At 44.8% G+C, this 23,823-nt stretch overlaps 1 protein-coding gene across 4 annotated transcripts in view; it reads right to left on the bottom strand.

The window, feature by feature from the left end:
• Positions 1 to 13,810, bottom strand: part of CCDC85C (coiled-coil domain containing 85C) — a 170,588-nt gene extending 156,778 nt beyond the window's left edge. The window contains exons 1-2 of one of the 4 annotated variants that reach the window (XM_081864258.1): positions 13,052 to 13,805; positions 11,953 to 12,704 (exon numbers count right to left, since the gene is read on the bottom strand). In XM_081864258.1, coding sequence (XP_081720384.1) covers positions 11,953 to 12,658 — 706 coding nt within the window. In that variant the 5' untranslated portion in view covers positions 12,659 to 12,704; positions 13,052 to 13,805. Of the gene's footprint in view, positions 1 to 11,952 lie in introns of all 4 variants that reach the window. The other 3 variants (XM_081864260.1, XM_081864259.1, XM_081864257.1) reach the window with 3 other exon arrangements.
• Positions 13,811 to 23,823: the final 10,013 nt, after the last annotated feature.

Here is a 23,823-nt window from a genome sequence, read left to right as displayed (position 1 = left end):
TTTACTGCCACGCCATGATTAAAATTTGGTGGGGCCAGAAGGGGTTGGGGCAAGCCTGCAGTCTGCCACACAGCCATCCTTATTTTGATATGTCACAAAGAAGTGGGGAGATTATAGCTCTTCGCGTCCTGCCTCTTGCCACACTTCAGAGAAATTCCAGGATATGGCAACACCTGAGCCACTTACCTGCCACACCTAGCCAGCCACATGAATGGCCACCGCAGCCATCTAAGATGCCAGCCATAGGGTGTGGCATTTGGACACCTCAAACTTCACTGGAAGTAGGACGGGAAAATAAACTGGCCCAAATTGCGAGTTTGGAACCACACCCATGTTTTGTCCTCCCCCAGATCAAACTAAGGAACTTGGAAAGAGCAGGTGACCAGGTGTTACAGGAAGAGAGGGCTCCGATACATTGGAGATTTCAGCAAAATGCAACTTTTCATCACTTGTGCAGAAGAGCCTGTAACCTGCCAGAGTTTTCTTTTCTCTGGTACCCTCTGCATCTGAGGCTTTATCAAACCAACTGTAATTTCTTAAGGGCACTGAGGAAAATTGTTAGGGGACTCCTGTTCCCCCCCCCCCCCCATCAAGCTGCAGTTCTTAGAGTGGTTTAACTATTTGTCCCTTTTCCCAGGGAAATTTGGGAAATGAAACTCCGTGGGTGGGTGGGAAACAGGGGTCTCCTAACAATGTTTGATGCCCTTAACACACTACTGTTCCCAGAATCCTCTGGGGGGAGCAATGACTGCTTAAAGTAAGAAGAAGAAGAATTTATTTATACTCCGCCCATCTGGCTGGGCTTCCCCAGCCACTCTGGGTAGCTTCCAACACAATATTAAAAACACAATAAAGCATCAAACATTAAAAGCTTCCCTAAACAGGGCTGCCTTTAGATGTCTTCTAAAAGTCAGATAGTTGTTGTTCTCTTTGACATCTGATGGGAGGGCGTTCCACAGGGCGGGTGCCACTAACGAGAAGGCCCTCTTCCTGGTTCCCTGTAACTTGGCTTCTCGCAGTGAGGGAACTGCCAGAAGGCCCTCGGCACTGGACCTCAGTGTCTGGGCAGAATGATGGGGGTGGAGATGCTCCTTCAGATATACTGGTAAAGCTCCTTCAGATATGCAGATAAAGTGGTATATATGCAGCTGCTTCAAATGTATAGCGCAGATATAGGAGACCTGCCCTCCACAGTCGGTCACCTTATTGACTGGAAGTAACAGGAGGGTGGGGAAGAGAGGAACCAGGAGCTTGCTTTTCCTCCCACAAGGTTTGGTCGCCACTCACTTCAATCAGGCCAGAGCCCTTTTCCCATCATAATGTCTGGCAAAACATGCCATGCACCCGTTTCCTCCCTGCCTCGGGCAGGCTGTGCATCAGATAAACGAAATCACAGGCTGCAATCGCACATGACAATCTGTCTGGAACATGTGGGGGTGCAGGGTTCTGGCTCTGTGCTGCGAGCTGGCCTAGATCTCTGGTGTCCAAGTAACCCATAACTGGGTCATGAGTTGATCTGATGAGAATCACTGTGTTCCCACTGCTGTAGTTTTCTTTAAATAAAAAAAGTGACTAGGGGTAGTGGTGGTAGAAGATCTACACAGTAAAGCACTTCAATGGGTCCCATGTTTGAGGTTGGGCTTAAGTGGTCTGAAGAGGCCTGTGAAGGTAAGCAGGTTCTGAGCCGAGCCAGATCCTGGAAGGGAAAGTCCTTAGAAACACAGCAATAAACACAAGTTGCTACCTCATAAAGCAAATAAAAAAGGTTGGCATTTGGATCCCATTCAGCCTTACCACTCTGTGTTTTGGGATCTAAAAGGGAAATAAGCATTGCCCTCCGTGGGGTCAATGTCAAATTTCAAAAGGCCTTGCCTGATCAAAATCTAAGGAAGGTTCCAACCATAAGAATGTGGAGTCATGGAAACACATCCGGGAAAGAAAGAGTGTTGGGGAGAGAGTCATTTAGGGGACAAGCTAATGTTTAAGCTTGCTTTTGAGCAGAATATTCACATGCAATCAATATGCATTCCTACATTGCAGCGAATTCTGGGTTTGTTTCTCACCAACTCTTTTAGCAAAGTATCATGACCTCAATGCCTGATTTGTTTTTTTCCTAAAAGAGCTTTTACTGTGTTAACGTTTTGTGCAGGTTTTTAAAAAATAAAAATCCAAGACTCTGATTGAAATGTTTGGGTGAATTTCTATTGGGCACCTTCATCATTTTTAAAACAGAGAACTGCAGCCGAACTCTGAACCACCTCTCCGCACAAGGGAGATGGTACACACAGACACACACCACTTCTAAACTGTTTTAAAAACCTCTACCATAGGTCAAACCTTGGCTACAGGTCATCACGGTTATGGAAGAGAACCCTTACCCATGATTTCGGATTTGGACAACATGCTAAGCCAATGCTTGGTTTATTGGCTGTGCACACTGACCTAAAAAGCCTAGGAAGGAGCAAACGGGTACAGTTGCCTCCTCAGGAGCCTGAACATTCATGATATGCCATAGTTTGGCTGAGCATGATGCGCCAACAGGCCCAGTGATTTGAAATGAGGATTTCCTGGTTCTGAGCTCACAAGCTTAGCTACGATGCTAAGTGTAGCAATAAAGAAGAAGAAAATGGTTAATAAAACACCTCACATACTAGGAGCTGTGCAATGAAAAGGAGTGGAACCTTTCGTATTTGTATTTCTCATGTCCTTGGGGGAAAGGAGGGAGCAGATGCCAGTTGCTGCTTCTTCGAGAACTCTCAGGATTGTTTGAGGGAGATGCCTCACAGATTTTGACCTTGAACGCTGCTATCAGGTTCTTTCTCAAAACATGTTTACACTCTCAAAACACGTCTATTCTTTTTCTAAGAGGATGTCAACCTGCAGCCTGGGCGCTTTGTATTTTTCTAAGCAGAGCAGAAAAGAAAAGCAGAGAAAAGAGGGAGTTGGAAAGGTCTAACACCAAGGCACCTGCAGTGCTGAGCTACAAAATGAACAAGGAAGCTGCCATATACAGGACGCAGACCATTAGCTCATCTGGTTCTGCATTATCTATATGTACTAGAAGTGGCTCTGTAGGGTCCCAGGCAGGGACCATTCCCAGCCCTTATTTGGAGATGAAAAGGCGATTGAATCTTCTGCATGCAAGGCCCTTGAGCTTCACTTCCTAACAAAAAAATAAACACTTGCTTTCTCCGACGTCTACTGGACAACCCTTTCAATACACATTAAGAAGGTGGCATGTGAAAACATGCCAGCTTAAAAAATGAAAGTAAAACTGGGCCCTGATTTGTAACAGTTGGCCTTGACACCAGACTTCTGGGTGGGGTCAAAATTGTAGAGTTTTTGGAGGGTTTCTTTTAGCTCCAAACTCAGAGTTTACTCTCCCACCAGCAATGGTAATGGTAATGGTAAAGGTAAAGGTAAAGGTAAAGGTAAAGGTAAAGGGACCCCTGACCATTAGGTCCAGTCGTGGCCGACTCAGGGGTTGCGGTGCTCATCTCGCTTTATTGGCCAAGGGAGCTGGCGTACAGCTTCCGGATCATGTGGCCAGCATGACTAAGCCACTTCTGGCGAACCAGAGCAGTGCACGGAAACGCCGTTTACCTTCCCGCCAGAGCGGTACCTATTTATCTATTTGCACTTTGACATGCTTTCGAACTGCTAGGTTGGCAGGAGCTGGGACTGAGCAACGGGAGCTCACCCCGTTGCGGGGATATGATCCGCCGACCTTCTGATCAGCAAGTCCTAGGTTCAGTGGTTTAACCCACAGTGCCACCAGCAATGGTATGAGTCCTAATAGAACTGCTACATACTGCTTTTGCTACAGCAGACTTTTCAACTTCAGTACAAACAGCACGGATAAGAGGCTACCTTTACATATGTGAAGGCTTTTGCAAGAAGCACTTAGGATGGACTACACAGAATACTGATGGCTTATCTGAGCCATTGAAGTTCTTAACATGCGTACTCAGAGAAAGATCAGGTTTAGAAGGAAACCCAGGAATGATGCTGAAGAAAGAATATGAAGATAGCTGTCTCAACTCTCAGCAAATGAAACCCATATCCAGGACTCATCACCAAGTTGAACGCCAACAACCATCCACCTTTGGGTGTCTGAAGCTGGATGTTTGGAAAACAGAGGCCTCCATACCCAGGGGGTGGGGGGTGGGGAGAAAATGTTGGCTTGCCGCCAGAGAGTTCCTTCCCACACAGGCAGCCAAGAAGTGGGAGGAACTGTGCTCACACACATGAGCAGATTATAACAAAGCTCAGGGAATCTATTGTTCGCAGGACAAGAAATTCCAACAGCGTACCCAAATGGAGAGCCGATTCACAAAACACTTTTCAGTGGGGCGAGCTCGATTTGCATTCCAGCCAGCTAGTAAAGTGTCTGCACTACTGCTTCGCCATGCAGCAAACTGCAGGTTTTGCCATTCACAACATTTCACCAAGGAAAACGTGAGCTTGGGGCCAATTGCAGCATCTTAAAAGACGCACAAACATGGCACACCTGTTTTACGTGCCACAGGGTACGAAAGCAGGCTTCAGACTTTAGTCTCTTTTATATAAACGCAAGGGACTGAACAAGGCCACAACAGCGCCACCCTTTTCATTTTTGCTGGAAAAATTTTTTATATTCGGTACAGGTATACAGGCATACAGGGTATACAGGCATAATTATGCACCCTTGTACATCCTGGTTAATTCCGAAAGAATGTTCCACACATACTTGAGGAGGCAGAATTTATAGGGCAATCTGATGAGGATGAAGATGATAATGATAATTAAATTATTATTATTATTATCATCATCATCATCATCATCATCATTTGAACCATCCAATTGGGTTGCCCCAGATAGTCTGGGCGGCTTCCAGCAAATGTAAAAGCATAATAAAACACCAAACGTTAAACACTTCCCTATACAGGACTGCTTTCAGATGTCTTCTAAAGGTTGTACAGTCATACTTTGGATCCCGAATGCACTGGAACTCGGACGTTTTGGCTCCTGAATGCCACAAAAGTGATTGTTCTGGTTTGCAAACGTTCTTTTGGAACCCAAATGTCTGACGGGGCTTCCGCAGCTTCTCATTGGCTGCTTCTGATTGGTTTCCAAACATTTTGGAAGTCGAACAGACTTCCGGAACGGACTCCATTCGACATCCAAGGTACTATATATTTATCTCCTTAACTTCTGATGGGAGGGCATTCCACATGGCTGGCGCCACTACCAAGAAGGCCCTCTGCCTGGTTCCCTATACCCTCACTTCTTGCAATGAGGGAACTGCCAGAAGGCCTTCGGCGCTGAACCTCAGTGTCTGGGCTAGACAATGGAGGTGGAAACGCTCCTTCAGCTATACAGGGTCGAAGTCGATTAGGGCTTTAAAGGTCAGCACCAACACTTTGAATTGATTATAGTACCTGAACCCCACTATGAATACATATAGAATTATCTTATCCCCCAGTCAGTCCACAGATCCCTTCTACTCAGTATTGTCTACAATAATGGGCAGTGACTCTCCAGGTAGGGATATTCCATTGTTCCCAAGATGTCTCCCATTTTGGCACTTACCAGAGTTTAAACTAAAGGTTGGTAAATAAATGAAATTAAATACTCCACGTTACGGCCATAATATGGATGATTCAGCATAGGGCACCTTTCCTGCAGCAGCAGCAGCAGCAGCAGCCCACAAGAGATTCAACCTAAGAACAGACCATCGCTTTCTGCATTTTTACGCCTCCCAAAAGCCACACATGCATTTAGTGGAGGAAGTACCCAAAGAAAACTGCCTCAGCAGCAATTTGCCTTCCCTGTGCCAGACTTATTCGTCTCTCCCGTCTCTGTATTCCAGGGCAAAGGAATTCAAAGGAGCAGAATTGCCAAGTGATTTCTCAACCCCCAGAACCCTACAACATAAGGGAGGGTGGGGTGGGTGGCTTGATAGCCTAGAGGGGAAGCTTAGGCAAGTTACCACACATGTTCCTGTTGACGTCAGTGCTTCCCTGGAACCCAGCAGCGAAGTGCCAGTATTCCCAGCTTAGAAGAACAGGGGGAATTCAGAAGGCTGATGGATCCACTGCAAGACTGCTTCTCTACAGTCTCCTTATGAAGATGAGACAGACACTTGGGCCTATGCCTTGTGCCAGGGGACCCACCCACTGGGAGGTTACGCCCCCTGTCTCCGAAGGAATAATATTTATTTTTACTTCATTCGCAAATCACTCTACCCGAGACATCCCAAAGCAAGCAACATTTCAAAGCATCAAGAATAAAAAGCCAGATCCAAACCGTGATAAAAATCTCCAGGAGGGATTTCCAACATGTAGGTGCCACCACACTAAAGGACCTGTTCTTACACTTCTTGATGAAATTGATATCTACAGGAGGTCCTCTCTCCTGCAGACTGCAGCGGTCAGTTATGTAGAGGGGGAAAGGCAATCGGAGCAAGGAGACATTCAGCCTGGCCTGATCAATCAGCCAGAGAAGGACCAGCTACAAGGAGCTGGCTTCCTTTCTCCCTGCCAGAAATAACACTCAGCTCCAGCTGCCATTTGCCCTGGCATTGCGGAGCCAGAGGGAAGCATATTTGGGTGCCATCTATCAGCCAGGGGAGCTATGGATTGTTGAACCACGGCTGTGTCAAGTTTTGGGGTCTCAATCCCCACTATTAACACAGCCTATTCTTAAGTCACCTTGAGAATCATTCAACCTGATTGAGTACTCACAGCTTGCAAAGTTGTCTGGGAGATGGAGAGGAAATACCACACAAAGGGTCAATAAAGATTGGTCAATATTCAATGATTATCTCAAAATTTATATACAAAACACAAACCTCCTGACAGATGTATAAATAAATCTAATGAACAGAGAAATCAGACGAGTGAAAAGACGTAATTATTACAAAAGATAAAATAAGTAGTATGAATTGCGCATAGATTTAATGAGTGACAAAATTACACAATGAGACTGGTTGGAATTCAATAATCAGTGTGTTTGTGTCTTGGTCGGTAGGTAGGTAGAAGGGGTGGCGAAGGTGAGATATATGTTGTATGTTTTGTATGTAACATATGTAATGTTATGTTAAGTGTATATTGTTATGTAATGTATTGATATTTATAATACAATAAAATTAAAATTAAAAAAGAGAATCATTCAGCTGAAAGGCAGGGTATGGATACTCAAAATTAGAACAAAACGTAGATTATGAGGACTGAGGACTGAACTAGATTGCAAGAAGAATTTTATGGAGATCACAAGCCAGCACAGCAGCATCCAAATTCAGTCATAAAGTCTTGCTGAGCTTGTGCAAAACCTCTCTCTCTCTCTCTCTCTCTCTCTCTCTCCATCAGGGTGGAGGGCCCTGTGAATCCATTATTCAGGCACAGCCATACCGCACACACTTAAAACTGGTTTGATTGAAAGAGGCTTAGCACCACTCATCCCAAGGCAGGACTGGAGAAACCTTTTTACCGCAATCTGTCAGAGGCGGCATGCCAGCCATGGGTGGGATCAGAACGAGAGCAGAGTCTGCAGTTTTTCTAAGGCAGAACTCCTGAAGAACTGGAGAATGCTGGGAACTGTAGTTTCCTCTTTGAGTTCTTTCGCAGAACCACAACACGGTTGACTGGGCGGTACATAAAATGCCAAAAATAAACAAACTACCATTTCCTTTGACAGGTTGGCAGAGGGTAGTTTTAAATAGGAGCTTTAATGCCATCTTGTAGAACTACTGCTATCAATTCCTATTGGCAGTGTGTAGACAGCCAAGTCTCCTGTGTTTTGTTAGGTGTTCTTGTAAGTAACACTGGGAAGGGTTTAACAAACCAGCAGTGCCCAAATGCCAGTGGCTGTTAAAGACAGTAGCATTGTAGGTAATTGTTGACTCCTGTAAGAGACACAGCAGAGGGCCATTCCTTTAGCATTGCATAATATAGTGTATTCTCCCATTTCCTGATCAGGAACTTTTTCCAGTAGAGGGGTCATATTTCCTTCTCATAAATCTTCTGGGGGCTGCATGCCAGTGGTGGGTTGAACCAGAGGCAAAAGGAGGCAGGGCAATCATGCAATTTCTACCTCTGTACCAGCACTCCTGCCTTTGCCCGCACACACAAACCCACCTCTATCCTGGCAAGTAAGACGCATAATCTGAGTTCAAGGACACATTCCAGCCAGGCAAAAAACACTTATGGAATCGTAGGGTTGTAGAGTAAAAAGGGACCCCAAGGGTCATCTAGTCCAACCCACTGCAATGCAGGAATCTCAACTGAAGCATCCATGAAAAAACCTCCCATGAAGGAGAGTCCACCACCAGAGTCTGAGGGAATCTGTTCAACTGTCAAACAGTTATTATTGCCAGAAAGTTATTCCTGATGTTTCTTGTAACTTGAAGCCATTGGTTCAGGGCCTATCCTCCTACTTGAGGAGGGTGCAAAACACAACGGGTGAGGGGTTTGGCTTAGAGTGAGTCCCAAGGGCCAGACAGAGAGGCCATATTTCCCTACTGAACAGGATTGTGATAATCCATCCCTTCCACTCCATCCCTCCTTTTTTTACCTCAGCTATTCCAGCCACCTTCTCTTATCATGCCTCAGTTCCCTCACAACTCCACTCCAAATTATCCACCTGTCCCATCACTCAAACACCAAGCGCATGCTCACCTTCAGCATGAACACCATGCACTCATCTAATCCATGGCCAGACCCTCTCCCCAGTTTTCTGCCCTTATTTCTCAGTCATTTGCACCTGGACCGTCAGTTGTTCAGGAATCCCATTCTTACATGCCTATTAAATTATTCTGCCAGGTTTTGTTCTTGATTTCCGTTGCCTTGATTCAAGGAGATCCTTGGGATGCAATCGTGGTGTTATGCTCCTTCTTCAGTCAAAGTGTTTATGTAGAACTAACTTTTCCATTAAAAACCCTTATTTAAATTTTGTCTGGAGAGTATGGTTTGGATTAAATCCAAGTACATTAATCAGTGGTGTACTGGTAAATAATTGAAGCACAGGAACTCTTCATAACTATGGATTCCCTTAGGTTTTCAGCAAGACTGAAGGCAAAAACATGTTTGAGGCAGGAGAGAAGGCCTTTTCAGCTCCAGAGGCCAAATCATTATAAGGATTGGCCTTGCAGGCCAAATCTGACAGGTGTATTACTACAAAGGCTGGCTACATGAGTGTGAGAAAGAAAATTTCTAGGCCACTTCTTGTCATCTTAGCCACAATATCCACTACTTATCAATTCACACAGCATTATTCTTAACAAAACTGAATTGCTTTTGAGAAGATGCCTTCTGAGCACACTTGCCTACCTAAGCACACTTGTTTGGAAGTCAAGCCCCAATGAAATCAATAGCCCATTTCACATACAATGCTAAGCCATGATTTAACATTGAAAGAAGGAACCACAGGAAATCTGGGCTGGCACACCCCTCCATCCCTAGCATGGCTGTGAGAAGATTGGAAACTTCTACTTCTGTTTTAAATTAAGCACAGTTTAGCATTATGTCCAGACCCTAAACTGTGGTTAATCCAATCTACAGACAGAGAAACAAACCAGCTTTGTAAAACATGTTTTGAAGCTGTCTTGTTTCCACTAAACATAGCAAAGTCTAACCACAGTTTGTCAGGGTTTGGACACCACAGCAAACTGCAGTTAGCCTAAAAATGAATGGGAAGTTTTCAAATTCCTCCTTGGGGCAGCACTGGAGGAGCACTACAAACACAAGGTCTTCTGTGGCTCATTCTATTAATAATATCCCATAGGGCAGAGGTAACCAATGAGATGCCCTCCGGACAGGGGTGGACTCTGGTGATATGGCACCCTCAGCGACGACAAAATTTAGTGCCCCCTCCCAATATTTATTATTTTCATGTGTCATCCCTCTTGCCTTCTGCTCTGCAAATGCTCTCAAGTGGGTCATAGTTGCAGCAACTCAATCGCCCATCTATCCAAGGCCCGTATAAATATAGGTGTTGCTGTTGTTGTTGTTTGGCAGCCCCTCAGCTCAGCACCCTGTGAGGGGAGCATCCTACACCATTATAAATCCTGTGCCACTCCAGATGTTATTGGCCAATGTTCAACACAAAAGCAATAGCACAAGCCTAACACAGCTGGTAAGATTTATTTCCAAATATAAAAGGTTAGGCATCAGTCTGCTAAGATTTGAAGGGTATTTGCACATGCATTAACTATAGTGCTCAGTGCCCAATGCCCTACATAACAAATTGAAAGGTTTGTTCAAGTGAGGACCCCAAAATCCACCTCTCACCCTACAATGCCCAATATATTACCCATGGCTTTTCTGTTTGTATAAAGTCCAGAAAGCATGTGGCCAGACTGAGTGGCTGCCGCATCTCCATCAACTTCTCATTCCTTGGCTACTCAAAGTCTGAACACCTTTCAGAGATGATATGCTAAGTTTTATCTGAACCAAATTTGGCGGCTGCAGGCAAGGCGATAAGGAGGATAGTTTTTCACTTGGCAATCTGATGCATGTAACATTACAAAGGCACGTGCGCACACACATTTCGTCCTACTGTCAGCATGCTAACCAAGTTCCCGTACTCTGCTAAGCCCTCGAGACAGAATGAGCTCAACATGTAGGCAGATATATAAAATAAGTATGAGATCACATCAGCTTTGTATCAGGGTTTAGCAGAAGTGACTCAGAATATTTATATGGATCCAATCACTGAACAGCAAATTAAGCACACACACACAAAACTACACATACACTAACCAATATTTTTGGCACAGATATTGTTCAGTGAGATAAAAAATTGCAAAGACCTAAGAATCAGCATTTTCATCACCACCTTACAGATGAGGACTTAAAACTGCCGTCATCGCTATCCCTGCCATGCTTTCTGTGGTGCTCAAACTATCAAACAGGTAACAGGAGAAAACTAAATATGAAAGGCTGAAGGGGAAAACTTTATATTTTATTTTACTAAACACTGTTTAATTTAGAAACTCCACACAGTCCATTCATTCAGCCTTATAATGGAGCAGGAGGGAGAATCACAACTTCCACTTCAATGGCACAGCTAGCAAACATTTTGCAATGATGCATTAGTACCAGCAGCAAAACTGTTCTGCACTCAACCAGCCATAAAAGAAACTGGGTTGTTGTTTTTTAAAACAATCAGATCCTCAACACCGCTATTTGGGACCCAGCATTTCAGCTACCATTGCCTGACCTGCACTCATCCAGATCTCGTATGCATCCCTGTGACATCTTCTGTCCCAAAGCGCTTTTCTTACATGCTAATGAACTGAACCTGGTAAGAACCCTGGAGACAAGGGAGCTGTGTCTGTCTGTCTATTTGTTTGTTTGTTTTGCTGCAGATGGTGAAGCCTAGACAATAGGAAGCCAGAGCCTTCACTCCTGCCCAGGAGACTCTGTAGAGAAGCAAGAGCACATCATAGCCAAGCTTTCTGTTAGCACAGGAGCCAAGAAGAAGGAATTCCTAAATGACAGGCTGGTACCATGAACAGAACAGCTCATGCTGCTGAGTACTGGGGGGGGGGGAAGTGTCACAAGAGACACAGGTTAACACAATGACTGCACCTTTGTGCTAACTGAGCACAGACACCTGGTTCCATACTTATAACTATTTTTTTCTGAGCTATACTCTCCCAAAAAATATGCGTTGAAAAATGTGGGGGTGGGGGGTTTCCCTTAACCACCCAGACTGCTAGCATGGCTGGGCTGTTATTATGAGTTAACTTTAACCTACGTAGCGTGACTTCTGTTAAGCGAGTTGTAAGTCAAGAGGACAAGTGTCAGGTTGCAAGACAGGATCAACAGGCCTCAAACAAAGCCAAAATCCCACAGGTGGGTTCCCCCCTTGGACTGATCTCTAAGCTTCTTGCTATTTCCAATGCAGAGAGAGAGAGAGAGAGAGAGAGAGAGAGAGAGAGAGAGATAAGTGGATTTAAAGAAAACTTACCATTCAGTCCATTAGGGATGCTCCGGTGGTGAAGCGGGGCAGAGAGGTCATCCATCGACCTCCGGATAGCTCCGGCCTTGTTCTCAACAGGCTTGTGATGGTGAAGATGGTGGTGATGGTCTGGGCTCCCTGCGCTGCCAGTGCTGGAGGTACTGCTCCCATCTCCAACATCCCTGGTTCCAGAGCCCCCGTTCAGGTTGGTGAGGCTGGCTTGGCTGTCTATCGAACTCCGAGAGCCCGCTCCGTTCCTCTCCTCGTCCAACATCAGGACAATCTCCTTCAGCTCCATGTTCTCTCTCATGAGGGAGTCCTGCTTTGCCTCCAGCTCCTTCAGCTTCTGCTGGTACATCCCCACCTCCTTCCACATCACGCCGGCCGTGTGCCTCCCGAACCTCTGCCATTCCCTGGACAGCTTTTTCCCCTTCTGCCGGTCATCGTCCAGGAAGCAGCAGAGCTCCCTCAGTTCGTGGTTGTCGTCCTGGAGCTTCTGGTTCACTTCCTTCAGCCCCCTGATCTCGTGCAAGTGAATCTGGAGCCTCTGGTTCACGTCCTTGATCAAGTTGCCGTGCTCCACCATCAAGTTCATCTTTTCGCTCTCCAGTTTCTTCAGCCTCTTCACCAGCTCTTCCTTGCTGCACCTCAACATGTCCTCTTCCGTCACTTTGCTCAGGTCTTCCTTGGACCCTTCCACAGAATTCTTTGCCATGTTTGTATAGAGCCACTTCTACTTTTACTCCTTTAAGAAAACTGCCCTTCACAAAAATTAAATAAAATTGTTTTTAATTTTATTTTTTTTAATCCTTCAGGTCAAAATGTTTTTTAATGCAACATCTTGGAGGGTTTCTTTTTTTAAAACAACAACAACAACACAAACACACACAAAAACCCCAGTTCACTATAATTCTTCAGGGAAGAGCACAACAAGGAAGAAGAGCAAATCCACTCATTTCTGTAAATCGCATTCTCCTGCCTAAAACTCCCATGCCTTAAATTCGACGCCAAAAAAATTTAAAAAAGCCACACAACCCAAATTAAAAAAGGATCAGCTCCGAAAGCTCTGTAGCTATTTTTTTCTCTCCAAGTGAAGCAATCAACTTACCAGAGGTTAATCAAACCACAGCAAGCCGCGCAGGAGCGGGGGGTGGGGGGGGGCAGTTGTTGCCTCGTAGATCAACCTGCTTTAGGTCTTTGCCCGTTTCACTTGCTCCAACATCGCTGCCACCTCGATCCCCCGCTGCAAAATAAAACAAAAAAATCTTGCGCTAGGGGCACTGAGCGCGCACCCTCGGCGATCCAGCCTCCTGCCCGCAGCAGCTTGGAGAGTTATAACAAAACGAAACAATAATGGTTAAAAATTAAGAAGCAGATCCCTTCGCCTTCGTTTTCTTCGCTTTCAGTTCCGAGGCAGGATGATGTCAGTGCCCTTCTTCTGTCTCTCTTTTTTTTTTGGGGGGGGGGTCAAAACTGCATTTAAATTTCACGGCGAGAAGGTGGTGGCGAGAAGGGGTGGAGGGGAGAGCATTCCTTTAATGGAACAGCAGAGCCAGGGGGAGAGGGAGAAAGAGAGCTTGAAACGAGGCGCCGCCTCCTCGAGGGGAGGAGAAAATGAGGTGGGAGGCTCCGGGAGGAGGAAAACCTGGAATGCAGCTGGAGAAGAAGCGAGAAATAGAAAAGCGAGTGCGGCGGAGATCGAGAGAGAAAGAGAGATCTTGCAACCGCGCAGACGCCCCTCTCCCCTTGCAGCGCCCTGCTCTCAGCAGCCGCCGACCCCTGCACGGTTTTGCATGCGGGCAGATGACGGAGCCAAGCTCCTCCCGCTGCCTCGCGATGGCCCAATCCAGAGGACCCTGGGCAAAGGCGGCTTCTCCTCCCTGCTGCCCCTAAGCCCGTTCAGGTTGCCTTCCCTTTCCGCCCCGGGGTCAGGTTACCGGGGAGAAGCGGCGCTGCTGGCGCGCCGCAGCCAATGAGGCGGCGGCAAGGGCGCAGTTCGAAAGAGCCAGGTGCGCAAAAGGGAAAGGTAGACGCGCGGCGCGCCTCGCTTAAAGGGGCCGCGCGTGCGCCCCTCTCTCTCCCCCCCCCCCCAGCGACCGGGAGCATCAGCAGACAAAAGGAGGCTTCCCGCCCCGCTCCTGATCCTTCTTCCTTTCTTATTCTTTTCTCCTAAAAGTCACCTCTAATCCGCGCCTTCGAACCCAGAGCAGGGAAAGGATCGCAGGCAACCGTGCGCAACGGAGCACAACTTGGGAAATCCTCGATTTGTTGTGGCCGCAGTCTCATTTTCTTTTCTTATTTCGTTTCGTGTTTATCGGCTCGGGAATTTCTTTGGTCTGTGCAAGCGGGGAAGATGGGGGGGGGGTCCGTTTTGAGGACGACGGCGAATGGAATGGTTAAGTTTGTTGGGTGGGCATATTTCTGGGTTGAGATCGGATGGGAGAAACAACCGAGCAGGCAGAAATTGGGAGCAGTGTGGGGCTAAGTAGCCGAGGACGATCATGGGGGGGGGGGTAACGCGAGGGAAAGGGGCGCGCACCCGCATCCCAGAGGATAAAAACACACCCATCGCAGGGGTGTCGGAAATGTGTCTCCTTTCGTGGACTTTCATTCAGCGTCAATCTCCCAAGCCAATAAAGGATTTTTTATTTTATTTTTAAAAAAACCACCCATAAATGTGTTCTGGAGCTTTTCTCTCTTTTTTTTAGATTAAAATAAATTTCCTTACATATTTCCCTTTTTCTTCTAACCAGACCCAAGTAAAGGTTTAAATACAAAAGGAAGGTACAGTACTGTGATCCTGCTGGGGTTCCTCCTTTAAAATAAATAGGCTTGGCCTGGCTGACATCCCACCCTCTGAATTCTGTGCCTGATCTAACAGGTAAACAAGACAGAGCGAGAGATCAGCCAGCATGGGCTGGAGGTGAAAAACTATCTCCCTGGTTAGAGTAGATACTTCCTATAAAGATCACAGGTTCAATCATAGGTTATAGTGAAGAGTGGCTATGAGCTTGTGACTTGGAAAGTTGAAATCTGGCCAGAGCTCAGTAGGGTATGTTAAGCAAACCATTATTGGCTTATGGGGGTCCTGGGAAAAGTAAGAAACAGCCCTGGCCTGCCTTATAGGGCCATTCTAAGGAGGGTGAATGTGTATGAAATGCTTTGAACACTAGAAGTGAGCTCGGTGTGACTCTAGTCAGCAAAACCTTTCTTACAGGAAGTAGGCAACTTTCTGCATTGTCCCTGAATTGCTTGACCTTGGGCTGTTTTCAGAACATTTGCACAGCATGGTCACAAGATCTGTCGTTTTATAACCTCGGAGCTGGTGCATTGGCTAAGAATGTGAGACATGAACCAGGAACCCCATAGCTGCAATTCTACTTCTGTAGCTCATTAAGGCAAGTCACTGTGTCTCAGTCCCTGCTGAGGACATTCGCTCTCACCTGCCTCAAGGGGTGTTGTAAAGGTTGCAAGGCAAAATTTAAATAAAACGAGAAAATGTGGCTTGCACAACACCTAGATCTTGGGGCACTTTATAAATTGTCGCTATATATTAGCTTCCTCCCAATCTAGCTGCTGTGCAAAACATTGTTTTATTATCTTGCCTTCCAAGTATAAGGTCTCCAAGGTAGATGTTGCTGCGGTTTTGCGATCTTAGCAACTTGTACGCTGCAATACTATGCTGTCTTATTTGGGTTCATATAAAAACCTTGTGTCAGGCTACCATCCCGAAACACAAGGACAACAGCTGTCACTTGAGTGTAAGGAAGATTATCTTTGTTCAGGCTAACAGCGATAGAGGCTCAGCGGCAAGCACAAGGTCCAGAAGTCAAGATTCCAAGCTACTTGAGCAAAGCAAGAGGGTCATAACCAAATGGAAGCTATGAAGATGTCAGCTGACTCACCTCTCCCACCAAGCTTTTTAAATACAAGGCAGGGCAAGCTCACATACAATCTTCTCTTGCTCTACAGGCTGCAAGCACACACATGTGCTCAGTCTGGGCAGGCAGGTGCACCTGGTCAGATATGAAGGCAATGGCTGGATCTCGCCAGCAAGGCTGTGCCCTACTCTGGGACAACTTGGTTCTCTTGTCATCTCTGATCAAACAGGGGGTTCTGAGTCCTACAAAAATAACTGCAAATCCCACGAAGGGAGACAATGGTGGGATGGATGTACACACCACAGGCAACTCTGCCTCAAAGAACCCAAAGAACCCTCCACCCCGCCCCCCCTTTCCCATAGGATCATAAAATTGTAGAGTTGGAAGGGACCTCAAGGGTCAACTCGTCCAACCCCCTGCAATGCAGGAATCTCAACATCCCATTGGAAACCTGGACATTACTTCTTCTTTGGCAATCACTCGTAGCTGAGTAAGATTGTCTTCCATAAACACGGTTTTAACAATGAGTCCGTAAGTGACTGTGGAGGCCAGTTCTGGACCCACATGTCCTTCCACAGTGAGGACATTGGTTTCCGGATTAGAGTTGATCACGGTGTGGATTTGCCAAGCGTGCCTTCCTCTTAGCATGTTTCTCCCTTGCATCCTGAGTTTGAGTGTCTTCAAAGCCCATGACACCTTTGGTAAAGGCTGTTCTCCAATTGGAGCGCTTGCAGGCAAGTGTTTCCCAATTGTTGGTGTTTATACTACATTTTTTAAAAATTGCCTTGAGAGAGTCTTTGAACCACTTTTGTTGACCACCAGCATTACGCGTTCCATTTTTAAGTTCGGAATAGAGTAGTTGCTTTAGAAAACGATCATCAGACATCCGCACAACATGGCCAGTCCAACCATGTTGATGTTGAAGAACCATTGCTTCAACACTGGTGATCTTTGCTTCTTCCAGTACACTGGTATTAGTTCGCCTGTCTTCCCATGTGAAAAATTTTTCGGAGACACCATTGATGGAATCTTTCGAGGAGTTGGAGATGGCGTTTATAAGTGGCCCATGTTTCACAAGCACACAGTAATGTTGGTCTTAATGTCACTAGTCAAAGTAAATTGGGGCACATCGCTAAAGCACAGCCTGGACACTATATGGCATGTTGGAGACAACAGAATGATTATGATTGTGATGCATGCTTATGATAAAATACATACATCCTGTTTCCACCTTTCTAAATCAGGGCTTATCTATTGTAGACAGCAAGCTAACAAAGCCAATTCCTGTCTCTGTCTCGCAGGAAATTGCATTTTTTTAAAAAATAAAAATATTATGTGTGCTAATTTGTGACAGGGAAATAAGGGCTGTTAATAAACAATAGACCAAATACTCACATTTGGCCGGGGACCTTCATCAAGCTGCAAATGAAAGGGATTTTTAATGTGCATGCCATACTAAGCTTTTTATGCCCATGTAATGCAGCATCAAAGCCTATCACATTCACTGCTCTGAAGAGGACAATTTTTCTCCCCTCTGTTAATCAGGGATGAGTTTACTGAGCAACACTACATATGACAAGAACGAAAGAAAGCTCATAGGGCTAGATTTCCCCTTTAGCATGTTTATTTGGAATCTATGGGAGTGAATTCAGCCATGATTGGTCTCTCTGTGGCAAGACGCCGTTTTCTGCGCATTTCATTTTATACAGAAATGAAGGATTACAATTAAATGAAATACCAAATTAAACATGCATACCAAAAAAGGGCACAATTTTGGGTCATTTCACTCACAATCCCTGGGGGATAGAACTATTGTTACTGCAGGATAGTAACATTTCCTTTTTAAATATTTGTTTTGTTTGTATCAGGATGCTGCCCTCAGGGTCTTATGATATACTCACTTGATGCTGAAGAGTTACTAAGAATTCCAAATGGCATATTTTACTGAAGGCACTGCTGTCATAATTTACGTACAATATAAATGTTTGCCACGTGGCTGAAAACAAATCTTTGTCCTCTACTACACCTTAATGTTTTTGTTAATTTTTTTAGCACTAGCTGTGCAGATTTGACTGTACCATAAATATTTCCTTTTTTATTTTATTTTTTACTTTAACCACCCTGGCAGCTAACAATAAATACAGAATCAATTCTTTACCCTACTCGTCTTCATTTGGCCTATCCTGTATCCCCAATAACTAGAGAAGGGGTTGGGATGTTATATTCTGATTTTATGCTGTGAACAACCCTGAGATCCTTGGGTATAGGTAAAGGTAAAGGGACCCGTGACCATTAGGTTCAGTCGTGACCGACTCTGGGGTTGTGGCGTTCATCATACTTTATTGCCCGAGGGAGCCGGCGTACAGCTTCCAGGTCATGTGGCCAGCATGACTAAGCCGCTTCTGGCGAACCAGAGCAGCACACGGAAACACCGTTCCCCTTCCCGCCGGAGTGGTACCTATTTATCTACTTGCACTTTGACGTGCTTTCGAACTGCTAGGTGGGCAGGAGCAGGGACCGAGCAACGGGAGCTCACCCCGTCGCGGGGATTCAAACCGCGGACCTTCTGATCGACAAGTCCTAGGCTCTGTGGTTTAACCCACAGCGCCACCCGCGTCCCATTGGGTATAATTTATTTAAATTAAATAAATAATAATAAAATAATAATAATTGGAATCACTTTTTGTACGGTATAAGGTAGATGTAAAAACATAACAAAACCAGGGACTTTCCATATAAGGTGTTTCCAAAAAGCAGGACAGTTTTGTTTGTTCTGTGTTTGTTTCTGTGTTTTGCATAAGGCAAAGGAATTGCATAGTTGTAGCTGGTGGCAATGACAAAATCCTATTGCACCAGCACTATTATCTTTGAACATCAATGCCATTCTTTATGCGGCAGGCACAACAGAACATCAGTGCAACCTAATATTATCTTAATTTTTATTTCTATTTTTAATTCAGATATGGTTCATGGGATAGCAAGCTAACATTGGATTAATGAAGCCAAAGCTCGTGTCCCAGTTCTGCCACAACCTCAGTGGGATTCTTTGTACATAATACTACACCATGGTTTGGCGCTACGTTTAGCACACAAAGTGGGACTAGCCCAACTGAGATTTAAGCTTGCGCACTCCTTTTGCTCCTCCCAACCTACCAGAAGGAGGACTCCAGCAGCGTTCAGTTTCATTGTCACAGATTCTACATTCATCCTTTCATAAGAGCGGATGACCGTGGTTTAAAAGAAACTGATCAGTTTCAAAACAAGCCAGCTTTAAATCACGGCTTGTGAAACTAAGATGTTGAACTGATCATTTATTTTACAGTCATACCTCGGGTTGAAGTAGCTTCGGGTTAAGCATTTTCGGGCTTCACTCCACAGCGACCCGGAAGTAACAGAGCGCATTACTTCCAGGTTTTGCCACTTGCCATGCGCAGATGCTCAAAATGATGTCGTGCACATGTGCAGAAGCGGCAAATCGCAACCTGCATACGCGCGGATGCAGGTTGCGTTCGCTTCAGGATGTGAACGGGGCTCCGGAATGGATCCTGTTCGCATCCAGAGGTACCACTGTATTTTATTTTTTGACCCAATCTCTTGTTGGATTGATATAAGTCAGAACTCTGTAAAAGTGCTGAACTTCTCCGGTGGGCTGTGCATGCAGCAGAAGGAGAAAGAATGAAAGAGCATGGAAGCTCAAGTCTCACTCAGGCTCACACCACATGATGCCAAGCCATGGTTTAGTGTTACATGCAAACCATCCCTCATGACATCCCTCATTAAACTGAAAGCATTTAAAAGATGTAGGGTGTCACCCTTTCCATCTCGGACCTTGTGTCATTCAGTGGCAAAAGCTGAAGGGGGTTTGTGAACATGTTTACCTGATGGCGCTTATGAGCCTCCCTGTGATTGGGAACCCACAATCAGTGTTTTCCATTACAGGAAGGTTTGTAAGCCTGTTTAACTAAGCAGGCTTAGAAGCTCCCTTCAGACCTTGCCTGTGGGATGTGATCCATGAGAGGCTGTCAAGTACAACATTCCTTGTAATGCTAGAGAAGACATGCAAGGGAATGTTTGGTCCAGCTAGTCAAAACTTCCTGTTCCCCCTGGCTGGAGCATCCTTCCTTTTGCATGTGAAAGAAGGGACGCGACCGAACCTGTCCAGGTAACAAAAGGATGAGTCATGCAGCACTCTCTTTTTTTTTCACTTCCTTCGTCATTTGATTAGCTTTTAGCTAGGACTGCTCTGCTAGCTTTCAGCTAGGAGAAGCACTGGGATTATTCCCCCATATGGGGTAGATCCACATGTACATATTTATAACTAAATCTGCCTTCAGGGATCCAACTGTGAACTGATGTAAGTAAACTTCTTTTATTGACTTTGAATAAGATTGTGGCGTCTTTATTCTTTTAAGAGGGATTCAAGGGAACTTACCAGGGGTGTACAATTCAATCGGAGACAGACTGAATTGTATAATAGTGAGAGGCTCAAACGAGCCTGCAACCAGCTATCTGCTGTATGTAAAAAGGGGAATGTAAACTCTGCTACGTAAAGGAACTTGCTAGTGCAAATTAGGAAGGATATTAATAAACAATATATCCTCTCCTGCCACCCTGAACATTCCCACATTGCCACTAAACACAGCAAGATCAAGGATGAAGGGCGCAGCACACACAGCCCCACGCCTCCTACATGTTTTCGGTTTAATAATGTCTAATAATGGAATCTGTCACCCTTTCATTTCCAATTCCCCATTTGTAAAACAGAGTAATATTGTAACCCACTGTTGTTGTGACAGCAAATGCAACAAAGGCCAAAAAGAAACATTTGCAAATCAAAAGTGCTATACGAGTAATCAGGACTAGCCTTGGTCATTACTGAAAACATTATTACGTAACTGGTGCAATCAAAATTAATTAAGGTTTCAACTACATTTGTCCAAGACCCTTTGCAATGAGAACACAAAGCACTGAGGACACTGTTGCAAAGGATGTTTACATTCCTCTTGATTCAGGCTTTGTTGCTTTATTCAAAGAACAGATAGCTCATTATCTCCATTAAATAACCACAAAAGTGTCACCTCACTTACTAGAGCATTTATGGTGCGGCATCAATCACTTTAATAATTTGTGTTCATTGGTTAGTCAAGGCAATCAAAAGGTTTTTCAGCACGACCCCATTAATTCAGTCACATTGAGTTAAATAGGGCTTCCTCCCCTGTAAGTGGGGATAGGATGGGAGCCTTACACTGCGCTCCTATGCATGTCTATGCAGAAATAAATCCCACTGAGTAAAATAGAATTTACTCCCCAATTAGTATCCACTTTCCCTCATAGGATAGAGATCAGATTGCATTTTGTATCCCTGTTCCTGAACCTCATTTGGAACTCAGTCTGGTTAAACACACCCCTTAAAGCAAGCCGTATCGTCATCAGCAGAACAAATCCCAGCAATTTTTTTTTTAGGCTTCAAGAATGATGATGTCAGCATTTAGAGTAATTGTGCACACACACACACAATAAGACGAAAGTAACTGTGGAAAGCCTTTATAGGCTAAGCACTGGGTTTTTCTCAAAATAAAATAAAATTATGTATTAGCAGGTGTTTTTTAAACAATCAATTTCTCATCAATTAAGATTTAGAATTGCAAGCTGCACCTTAACAGGACCAAATTCTTACCAAAACATTCCCTCTGCAGGACAAAATGAGTATTGCAAACATGCAAACTCTTCCAAGATTAATGCTCTTAAGTTACCGGTATTTATCTGTTCAGTTATTTATTTATTTTATAGAGCAGGAAGATTGGTGGTGTTATATCCAGACCTCTCTTCTCTATTTGATGGAGTGTGTCAGCTTCCAGACTCCACCGCTTTCAGCACACCAAAAACATGCTAAGCCCCACAATCTCTTGTTCTTATATTTATTTATTTATCTATAATTTATTCATTATACATTTGTCATATTATATGTTGAAGAAAAATCACAGCACATTGGGTTTCATCCAGGCGCTAGATAAATTAGCTTCACAATGTAACGACACCTGTGCATTATGCACCTTCTTAATATTTGCAGTGTTACAATTTTTTTTTAAAAAAAAGTTTATACCCTAAACCTGAAAAGGAAGAAGTGTGTGTGTTTAGTAATATTTTTAATTGAGGTTTTCAGTATTGCAATAAAATATATAAAAAAGAAAACCACATACAAAGTAAGACAAAACAAACAAACAAATATCTCTTTGGTGATCACTCGTAGCTAAGTAAGTTTGTCTTCCATAAACACGGTTTCAACAATGAGTCCCTAAGTAACTGTGGAGGCCAATTCTGGATCTGCACGTCCTTCCACAGTCCGGGCAGGAGTTGATCACAGTGTGGATTTGCCAAGCATGCCTTCCTCCTAGCACATTTCTCCCTTGTGTCCTGAGTTCAAGTGTCTTCAAAGCCCATGACACCTTTGGTAAAGGCTGTTCTCAAATTGGAGCGCTTGCAGGCATGCGTTTCCCAGTTGTCAGTGTTTTTTAGATTTGCCTTGAGTCAGTCGTTAAACCTCTTTTGTTGACCACCAGCATTACGCTTTCCATTTTTAAGTTCGGAATAGAGTAGTTGCTTTAGAAAACGATCATCAGACATCCGCAAAACATGACCAGTCCAATGAACCAGTTACAGATAGGTAGCCGTGTTGGTCTGCCATAGTCAAAACAAAATAAAAAAATTCCTTCCAGTAGCACCTTAAAGACCAACTAAGTTAGTTGGTATGAGCTTTCGTGTGCATGCACACTTCTTCAGATACCTGAAGAAGTGTGCATGCACACGAAAGCTCATACCAAGAACTAACTTAGTTGGTCTTTAAGGTGCTACTGGAAGGAATTTTTTTATTTTGTTCAGTCCAATGAAGTTGATGTTGAAGAATCATTGCTTCAACACTGGTGATCTTTGCTTCTTCCAGTACACTGATATTAGTTCGCCTGTCTTCCCAAGTGATGTGTAAATTTTTTTGGAGACACCGTTGATGGAATCTTTTGAGGAATTGGTAATAAGGACAAACTGAAATGGCAAGAACTAGAAGAGTCCAGCTGCAGACATACACCTAGATATCATTTAGATATTATCCTCTCTTTACCCACATAGAAATGTGTGAAACAGGAAACCAAGATGGTGCCCTTCTGATGGTTTGGACCATAAGTCCCATGAGCCTCTGCCAGCATGACCCAATGTCAAGCATGGAGAGAGCTGTCCTCTGCTGGGCACCAAGCTGAATACTCCTTAATCTCTAAAATTCAGGTCAGTGGAGCAATATCCTGCTATGCCACTGCATACAAACGCAGACTGCGATACACCACATTCCTAATCTAACCCAGACTCACTCGCTGGATCATCACCTTGTCGTGGTGAGTGGGCTTGCACGTTCCTATGACTCTTGTAAGCAAAGCCATCAGGAGTCTCGTACTCCCAGCAGTCACCCAAGGCGGTAAGGTCAAAGGGGAGGAGCTAGACAAAGAATGATCCAAGACAGGCACCCCCAAACTCGGCCCTCCAGATGTTTTGGGACTACAACTCCCATCACCCCTAGCTAACAGGACCAGTGGTCAGGGGTGATGGGAATTATAGTCCCAAAACATCTGGAGGGCTGAGTTTGGGGGTGCCTGATCCAAGAAGTCCTCAATGGCAGAACAGGCGGAAGACAACAAGCGGTATGTTACAACGGCTGTGAAGGCAGATGAAGGCTGCAGCCGATAAGAATCTACCGGTCATTGTGGTACTCATGCTATCGGAATAGAGCCTTACTGCAAAGACTGTGCATTGGTCACCGTGCACTGATCTCCACACATAAAACACATTCACACACAGGTGTCTTCCACAAACCCATCCCAAACCCAAACCCCAAAAGTCCCATGGTGATGAGCAAATTGTAACGGGGGCAGGACTGTAAAATCTGGATGCACCTGGTCATGAAAATGGGCGGTCATCCACATGGTCATCCACATGGGCGGTGGATACAGATTCA

This window comes from Podarcis erhardii (assembly GCF_964252035.2).
Source record: "Podarcis erhardii genome assembly, chromosome: 1".
Taxonomy (NCBI): domain Eukaryota; kingdom Metazoa; phylum Chordata; class Lepidosauria; order Squamata; family Lacertidae; genus Podarcis; species Podarcis erhardii.
The sequence above is the reverse complement of the archived record's forward strand: the minus strand, read 5'-3'. Positions and strand labels throughout refer to the sequence as shown.